Below are 9,866 nucleotides of genomic sequence, written 5' to 3'. Positions count from 1 at the left end.
CCCCTAAAGCCAAGGGCAGTCAGGTCTGGACTGCACACGCAGCATACAGGAATATTTTAAGCACAGCTGCTCAAAGGAGAAGTGGGCACTTTTCTATATGTCACCTTCTGGATGTGTACCTGAGGCCTTAGGCTTGCAAACTTAACTCAGAACACAAACATTCAAACACCACCATCACAAGCACAGATTTGGGTTAAACTGTTCCCACCTGCTCCACACAAACTCAAAATTACAGTTTCATTGCAGAAGGGAAGCTATTGAAGGAAATAACTTTGGAGAAAGAGTGACAGGAATGAAGGGCTGGGAGTAGGTTGGGGACAGTAACAATTTAAATTGCATCTGCCACAGATGGACTTGTTCAGCTCACCATGGTGCCCCGACACAGTATTCACATTTAAGTCAATGGAGACTACTCATGTGAACAAGAACTTGCACAACTGTTTGTGCAACCTGCTCATGAGGATGCTCACATCCTCTTGGGACTAGACAGATGTAGGAACATCAAGTACAACCTACACCCTGCAAAAAAGTCTTCTGCTGCTCACATTCCTTATGGTATTTATCATTCTTTGTGGTGGGAACAAGAAATGCATCTTTGATCTGGACAGGACAGAGATGTCAGCTCTGACCAAGGAAAAGCTTGCAAAGAAACTCCTGCATTAACAGACATTTCTAAACAATATCCCTCACCATTCTCATTCTTAGACTTTTTTTTAAAAAAAAAAAAACAAACAACCCCAAAACAACCCACAAACCCCAAAATCCAACCCTTTAAACTGATCGGTCTCCTATCTATTGCCCTCTGTTTCCTAGGCTCAGGGGAACACCCATTCTTGCCCCCTCTAAGGCAAGGTAAGCACTACAGCAGCAGAGAAAACCCACAACACCCTAGCAAGTAACTGTGCAGGTCGGTGCCACACGCAGCTCTTAACGCTGCAACATAAGCTGCCACAAACACGGGGAGAAAAGTCACTGCAGCAGCAAACCTCGTGTTTCAGCTGTTCCTACCCTCTTCACTCCTACCCCCAAATTTCTGCTCCATACTGTTTTCTCAGAGTAGGGCATACCTCCAGGTAGGCAAAACTGGTTTTAAAGGGGTTTTAAAGCTATTGACTCAAACAAAGTTTAAGACATTTAAGTTAATAAATACCAAAAGTAAACTTACCAAGGATGGTCAGGATAGTTTAAAGAAGCTGCTGGTCAGCTAAACGAAGCTAGGAGGTTTTACAGTGTTAGAATAAAATCCTAATTAAAGAACCATACAACATATACACATACTTCTTGCGTTACTCCTTACATACTGATGAACATTTGCATCACTTTGAAACCAGGTGTGACACTGGCTGCAGCTGCCAAAAATGCTGGCTGGGGTACTTGCACTGAAACCAAATTCTGTTTTCTATCCAGCACCTTGTCCTACTAAGTTGATGGGGAAGATGGTGCAGCAGTAAAACTCACAAGGAAATGCCAGAAGCTCAAAAGACTTTGAAAAATGTGTCATTTTATTTGTACACTTCCAAAGTTGTACGTAGAAACTTATAGTACAGTCCTGTAAATTTACTCATTGCTAGAACTGCCAGGGACATGAGGAGGTTTTTATTGATTGATCATCAAGTTAGAGGGGAATAAACAAACAAAAAAAAACCCACCGGAAAAGAATTTAAAAAGTTATGGAATTCTCTCCTTTTTTTTTGTTTTTGTTTTTAATCCCCAAGTACAAATTTTATAAATACAAAACAAATTCACAAATTACTTTGAATGCTAAATAAATATCTACTTAATAAACTCAGACTGAATACCTCCAGCCAGCACTGGTACAGTACTTAAAAGATATGCAGTTGTACTCATTCATGTGTAGTGTTGAGAAGATATGCTCAAACAAGTTTTAAACATACACACAGTTTCTTCAACTGTGCTACAGCAGAAGATTTTATCTGAGTTGATAAAGCCCTCAATACCACAGCTCCTACAAAATCTAGAGGATGAAACAAGGTCATTTGGTGCAGGAAAAAACAATGTACTTCTGGAAGATATTTGGACACATGAATGTATTAAAAATGTACAAAACCTCTGTAAACCAGTACTGTATCCAGTACATCTATCAAAATTATTAGACACTGAATAAAACTGTAGCAAAGGTAATCTTTCCTACGTTCTCCTGAGTGCTTAATATTACATTGAGAATATAGTGCAGGCCACACTTCAAGGTGGTTAAACAGTTGTTATTGCTTTATACAGGTATGACGACTGCGTGATTTAACATTTCATTTTATTGAATGTTAACAGATTCCCTCAAAAATCCTTTGGAAGGCAGAGGTTAGATTCGTGACTTCTTTGCCGCGGGAGCGGCGTGGTCCACATTACCAGATGTGACTGGAAGTCCAAGCTTTTGAGCCTGAATGTGGAAGAAAGCTTGAAGTCTAGTTCCAGCTTTTGCTTCACTTGTGTTACGAGGGTTGTACTCAAAGCAGTTCGAAAACATCAGCTCAATGTCTTCAATGAATTCCGCTAGTAAATAAAAAGTCAATACATTAATTTAGCACGTCTCAAGTCACCAGAGAGCAGTATGATAAAGGAGTATGGCACCAGTGAACTAGTACAGCGATCCTACACAGAGCTGCAACACAAACTGTCTTTACATATGTGTCAAGTTTCTGTCATTGTATTAGTGAAGTGTCATGTAAACATCCTTAAATTTCTCTGATTATCAATAAAGGAAATACAAATCTAGCAGTAACAACAGTACCTTTTCTAAATATTTCATCAGTGTCACTCACTGACATCAAAGGCTTGAGAATTACCAGCAGTTTCTCAGCTGCTTGCTTATCTATCTATACATCATGTATGTTGCTAGTAAAAGAACTATGTTCAACAAATATTAGTAAATACTCTTTAAAAAAAACCACAACAAAACAAAAACCACCACAAAACCCCAAACCAAACAATTTCAGCTTTCTAATCCTCTGACACAGCTCTATTTTAGGACAAGAATTTATTTTACAGAGACAGAACAGGGTTGATTACCTCTTTCAATGAATATACTTACATGCTAACTTATATTCACATTTATTCACTTTTTCACGGATTATATTTAAGGCAATAGGTTTTTTGATGATATCATAGTAGTCTGGTACCTTTAACAAAAAAACAAAACCAACAGATTCAAAGACAAACAAATGAAAGCTTAAAATTCTACCCATGTGAAAATTAAGCAAATCATGCATTAGCAAAAAGCATTTTGGTTTTGTTTTTAAATAAACAGAGAATTCCCAAGCAGCTACCTCCATGTCCTGAACTGAATATCAGTTTTCAGGTATTGCTTTTCCATTTTTTATAACATTAAAGTAGCAGACCACAACAAACATTAGCCAGCTATTCAATGAATAAATCTAATCCTAAATAGCCTGCAGACAACTGTAGAAAAATTGCATGAGCAGATACGTATTACAGTGTTCCAACTATTCCCATCTGTGAAGCACAAAAATTCTTTCCAAGATTTAAAAAAACCTTTCATTTTCCTGTAACATTACAATATTAAATGCTCATTAACAATGAGTAATGACCATTTTTACTCCACTACTATTCACCATCTTTCAGTCTTGCAAGAGGAATGAAATCCCAAGATAACACGTAGTCATGTTGAAGAGAAGGCAGTGAAACTTTCTGTAGCAAGCAGGACACAGTATGCAAGTACCAGAGATAAGCAGCCACTCAGAACAGTGTTTGATAGAAGTGAGGGGAGGAAGGGACTGCCTGACCTTAAGGGCACTGGCCACCTGGGTCACAGGTCCTGATTCCCACTAAGCGCCACGCTTAGGGGAACTGTCTGACTCACAAAGCAGGGCACCAAATATTTGAGCTGAAAAGCCAGAGTTCTCCTGAACCCCACTGCTTAGCTGTATTCCCGTGTGGGCAAGGCTATAAAATCCCAACTTTTACTGACAGCAAACAGGATTCTCAGCCGCTATCATTCCCTCAGCAGTTCTGTCAGTTACCTGGATTTTGGAAACCAGTTTCATGAAAGGCCAGCTGTCATCATGTCGTACCAGTTCCACTACAAGTTGTTCAAAAGCTGAGAGTTCATGGACTCCCCCTTGACGTCCTGAACTTCTCCTGTTCAGTGAAGTTTGAGGAGATGATTCTGGAAAAAAAAAAAAACACCCCACCAGATAAAAATAAAAACCTGACACTTTTTTTTTTTTTTTCTTTAAAAAAAAAAGGAAAAGACATTAAAGGCCATTATTCTTGGGTACTGAAATTATAGTTTTGGGGCACAACTCATGTACTTTAGCTTCAGGTATTAACTATACTACAGCTTTGTTATTAACCACTAAATGTCTCACTTGCTGTACAAAATGCTAAGTACCAGGACTTAGCGGGATTCCTCCTCCATTCTCCTTCATCTCATTAATTTTGGGAAGGTTTTTTTCACCTATTTCAATTTTAAAACAATTTGTTGAACACTTAAAGAAAAGCCCTATTAGAGAGAATCAGAATAAGCCGCCTACTCATAACTTTTACTTCCACAAAACCTCTATTCAGAGTAGTTTTATCTGCTTTCAAGAGTAGTCAGCAGGGTGGTTAGAGGATAAGCCCAGAAACTCCCAATGGCGAAGGACAGAAATCGTGCAGACTATAAAGCTGCTACACTAGAGTGTAAAGTTCTTCTACACTCTTCAGTCTCACACTGGGTCGTTTTTGTTTTTAAAAAGGTTATTGTAGGTTTCCAAGTATCTCCCTGCCATCAAATGCTTGGTATTAGCTTAACAAGCAAGGACACTGTTAGCTTTATATCTGACAGATGCCATTTTTCTTCTGATAGCGGTTTCTTGTTGTACATGTATATTTCAAATTTCACTACCTCATCCACATCTGTGTTCATCACTGTTTAACTCTTTAATAAAACATAAAAGATGTACGTAAGCCTTTGCATTTGCATGGCTTAAGGCAAAAATATCACTTTCACATTTTCTATCTGCTTATTAGCAATTGCTCCATATTGTGAGCAAATATGAAATTTCAAATATCCATATGATAAACCTCCTTGGCAAATTAAGTATTTGTTCTTTAGGTGACTGATTTATTTTTTTTTTAGGTTCACTTCTGTCACTGCAAAAGAAGGGAACTGTCTCGTTGGAAGTGGTAAAACAATGCCTTCAACCACCACTTCTAGTCTCCTTACTTTAAACCACAAATATTTTAGCAAGGAACAGAGCATGGGTTTTGTTCTGGACAAACACACTTCTCTAACCTGTGGATTGTCGTTTCCTGCCTCTTCTCTTGGGTTCAGTAACAGGAAGAGAAAGCTTTGAAGCAGAAACTGGGTACTTCCTAAGTCGTTCATTTGAGTCTGCAGTTTCAACAATTCTAAATCCGAGCGAGCTGGAAGGGTCATTCTCCAGTGTGTTATCAGCACTCTTTCTTCCTCTTCGTCGTCTTCGAGGACTGAGTAACTCCACGAATACATCTGCTTGTAATGAACTTTGGCTCTGACGAGTGGTCCGGCTGTTAAGTCTTAAAGAAGGCTTTGTCACAGATGGAGGGGCTGATTTTACCTTTCTTAAACCCCTTCTGGTAACTCTGGATGAAGAGTCAGTTTCCTTAGGTGTGTTTTGCTGACTCCGAGAAGCGTATCTTGCCTGACGTTGGCTGTTCCGGCTTGAGAATGGATTGTTGAGTTTGGCTGCTCTCATTTTTAATGGAAGCTTGACCTGGGGTCTTCCTTGCTTTGATGGGCTACAAAAAGTGAACAATTATGTTTATTTATCCCAAAATTCCATTCCTCTCTTTCTGTTTTCTAATTCGGCATTGAAAAAACCCCATCACTCAAGGTTGGACTGGTAAGCAGCTGGCTGTCAAGCTGATGCAGTCATCCAATTACTGTTATCTTAAATACTGCTCTAAAATCTCCTAATTAAATAGTACATGGAGCACACACTTTGAAGAAATGCTCAGAATTCTGATCACCCTTGCAGCTTGTGCAAGGTGAATGCATTAACTGGAGCACCAGCTATAAATTTCTTTAAATCACTTATTTCTCACAGCAGCTGTAACTACTAGGATTTGTAATGTTATCATCAGCTACATAAATAATCTGCAGTTTTAAAACACTAAGTAAAAAAGTTGTGCTCTAGTCAGGGTTTATAACTAATACTCAGACTCTCTTTCCATTACAGAAGAGAAGAAAGATCCCAGAGACAAGTTTACTTCCTAAGCAGATGCAAGTTCTCTCCAACTATCGAATCCCAACCATCAGAGCTGGACATAATCTTTCTTTAGTCAGTTGAAAAGACTGTACCAAAAAGAAGAAAAATACCCCAAGATCAGGAAGTTTACTTCAACTTTTATGCTTCTGGCATGTGTATCAAATCCACCACTTTACTGAAATTATCACATTGGATTATTTAGTAGTTTAGCCTTGGTTTTTTTTTTTTTTAGCTGGTTGGTTTTGAGTGGGTTTGGTTGGTTGGTTTTGGGTTTTTTTTTTAAGTCCTAAAGTCCTCCCAATGCCACATAGCCTCTGACAGATGACCTTGACTTCCCTAATGTTCCAATACATATTGCATGCATCTAGTCTCCCAAAACTCATAACGGGACAAAAACAACTCCAGGTTTTCTCCTGAAAATCCTTACTGATTGAAACTCTCTCCACTTTATATTCAAACACTAGCTGTAAAGAACTGCAACTCTGATCGCCATCTCTCACCCACACATCCAAGGCTGGAATTTGCATCCTGAAAAGTGAGTCTAAGTCCATTGGACCTAACTTTTGTTAATAACAACACCATCAGTAAGAGCCAAATTCGTAACAGGCTGCGAATTTTTTAAATAAACATCTTTTTCAGACTGTATTTTCAACATATGAGCTTGTGTGAACAATTATTCCACCTAATAATCAAGATGGTATTTAAGTAGGAAACCACTTTAACAGGTGTCTATTTACCTTATCTCCTCTTCTTCTTGAGATTCATCCTCCTCATCTTGCTCTTCTTCATAATGCTCTTCCTCACTTTGTCCCATTTCATCATAGTTTGCCTCCTCTTCCCCTTCTCCCAGTTGCTCAGTACTCTCTTCATCACTTTCCACAGAAGGCCTCTGTCTGGAGGAGAGGCGTCTAGAGCGCTGTTTTGGTCGGCACTCTGGACAAAACCAGTCTCCTTCAGGAATGACCTAGAAACAGAAAAGGGGGAAAAAAAAAAAGCAAGCATCAGTAATTTGCAATGAAGTTGTAAGAACTGGTGAAGTTTTGTGCAAAAAGCAAGGGCTTGTTTTTCCTCAGATACCTTCAGCTTGGGCCTGATACAGTAAGTGTGATAGCCGCGATCGCAGCCATCGCACAGCACCATGCTTTCTGCATCGCCTTTCTTCCGACACACTTTACAGCGAGCATTGAGGATGGACTTTGACCAGATGACACTTCGATCCAACGTAGACAGATGAAGGAAGACTTGGGACAAGCTGGTAGAAGAAAGAAGTGACTCTCTCCAGCGATCCAAAACTGTTCTATATGATCGTCCACCATCACTGGCATCTTCCATTAAAGAAGGGGATCAAAAAAAAAGAAAGAGAAAGAGAAGAGAAAAAGCAGAATGATGAAGCTTCTTTTTCAAACACCCAGGTTATTCTAGACTATGAGGTAAGAATCTGACTTTCAAACAGATAGTTGTAGTAAACTGGGATACTATTATAACCATTGTCTTATCTCTTCAATACTTGAATGTTTCCTCCTTAGTTTCCAAGCTGCTGAAGCTGTAAGATTTTACTCTTCAGTACCAATTCAATTTAGAACTTGTGCATAGGACATCAGTAAGACATAAAAGTCTTACTCAGATGTCAACCTGGAAACCTAATAATTCGACTCAGTTTATAAAGTATAAATGAAGATTACTTTTTAAAAAGTAATCATTTTTAAAGAAAAAATAAAATTAAAAAAGCACACTCCCAATTTACTTTCCCTTGTATGTACATTTTGAAATCCCCAAATATTGACATTTTTTAAAAGTACCTGACATTAAATAGAGACCTCACTCGCAAAAAACAGTTTAAAGGGCTCTTCTCACCTGTACTTGCCCCAGTACAGTCTGGCAGACAATCTTCCAGCCCTCTCCCCACACCTCAGTGCCTTTATTCCTGCCCTACACTCTGCCTGCACAAGAACCTGCACGTCTGTGTGGTTAAGTGGGTGACTGGTCTGGTTGAAACAAAACTGTTTTCTTGATATTTTATAAGCAATGTAGCACACAAGGATCTGTGGTGCACACCTAGTGGCAAGCCAGGTAAGACCTGGGATCCCAATTAAGTTAGAAATAAATGGGGGGCAGGGGGGGACAGGGGTGAGAAATTATATTGTCTTTTCAAACAGGTTTGGTTTGCAATCCAGGCCACAGAAACACACAGGGAGAACAGCGAGGAGGACAGCGCCAAACGGGAACGAGCAGCTGGGAATTACAGAAGCAAACGGGCGGTTGGAGGTGCTAGAGAAACGAGAAGGCGTAGGTTACACCCTGCACTGCTGCTGCTGCTGAGCAGGAAGGGAATTTCTTGAAGAATGTTGAGAGCTATTTCTTGCATTTTAAAGCAAGAAGGTTTAAGTAGAGGAAGAGGCAATATGGCAGGACTTTTGATTATAGAAATGTCCACAGATTTCCCTTCTAAAAGTTATAGTCCAGTTACTACTGTGTGATCTCCAGCTGATCAGCGATGCACTCCAGTATAAAAGGCCACCCTGCCTGCTGCGCTAGTCACAGTGGGCACAGGAATGGCCTATGATGATCCACTTGTCTGCCAAATAATTTCTCCTCAGAAATAGCAAGAGAAAATATCTAATAACAAAAAAATGAAAGAACAAAAATGAGACTAATTGCTCTCCTGGCAAAGCCTTTCTTCCTTTTCATCAACTGGCTGCCAGGATTTGCCTAATCTTGCATACATTTGCATTAGCAGCACAAGAGAAGTGATGGGAGAATGCAGAGGATAAACAGGCAGCACAGCTTCATAAATAAAATACAGGCACTCCTGAACTGCAAATACAAATCTGGATTTCCTAAAATTTCCTATTACTTTGTCCTTAGGTTTCCTGTCTCCAGTTCAGTCTTACTAGGGCTAGTGGACAAGCTCCTTTTCACAGTACTGCAGTATATCTCTCACTGTATTTTTTAAAATTCAGTAAGAAGAAAATTAAAACTGCTTGTCAGAACAGTAGACTCTAAGGTGAAACCCACTTCAGTTCTCAATTCTGCTGCAGATTTCTACTGTAACTCTGGCAAAGACACTTTATCTTAAGTGCATATATAGTTTGGCAAGCATTTCTTTTGCTGACAAGGGCATCTCAAGCATTATTACTTTTTTTTGGTGGTTATTTCTAGCCTGGATTGGTTCACCAATATAGTCCATCACACAACACAACAAATGTTTGCACTGCAAAACGGCAGTTGCAATATAAAGATAGAAATTACTGACCACAACCTGCTTCAGCACATTCTGCTGCTGAAAATAAACATGCCAAACGACTGGCTGTTTCAGATCCCAATTTGTAAAAAAAAGAATAACACTTTTTTCTTCCATCCATCACCTCTCATTCATATTGTTAACGTGGAGGGAGAAATGGCCTCTTCCTTTGTGTCTGAGCAGCTCTACATTGCGCAGTGGGACACCCCTCTGTCAGCTAAGCCCTCCAAGCCCTGCTGCATTGCAAATGAAGTTGTTTGACAGATCTGTGCACTCGTCTATCAATAGCTAATTGAGTTCAGGGGAGGGTTTTCCATTTTAGTATTTCTAGAAAGGATATGCAGTTGCACAATGTCGTGAAGTTTTTTGTTGGGTTGTTTTGGGTTTTTTGGGTTGTTTTTTTTTTAAAAAAAGGGGGG

General features: G+C 39.4%; 1 protein-coding gene across 1 annotated transcript; it reads right to left on the bottom strand.

Moving 5' to 3' along the window:
• Positions 1–1,482: 1,482 nt before the first annotated feature.
• LOC104530944 (bromodomain adjacent to zinc finger domain protein 1A-like) lies at positions 1,483–7,531 on the bottom strand (the record flags this gene model as incomplete). The annotated part of the gene is made up of 6 exons (XM_010175689.1): positions 1,483–2,508; positions 3,047–3,134; positions 3,996–4,141; positions 5,252–5,736; positions 6,944–7,170; positions 7,284–7,531. Coding segments are annotated over 6 exons (1,385 nt in total), but the record flags the coding sequence as incomplete, so codon positions are not given.
• Positions 7,532–9,866: the final 2,335 nt, after the last annotated feature.

Source organism: Antrostomus carolinensis, unplaced genomic scaffold (genome assembly GCF_000700745.2).
Source record: "Antrostomus carolinensis isolate BGI_N321 unplaced genomic scaffold, ASM70074v2 scaffold2559, whole genome shotgun sequence".
Taxonomy (NCBI): domain Eukaryota; kingdom Metazoa; phylum Chordata; class Aves; order Caprimulgiformes; family Caprimulgidae; genus Antrostomus; species Antrostomus carolinensis.
Note: the sequence above shows the minus strand (reverse complement) of the source record. Positions and strands in the feature narration are given on the sequence as shown.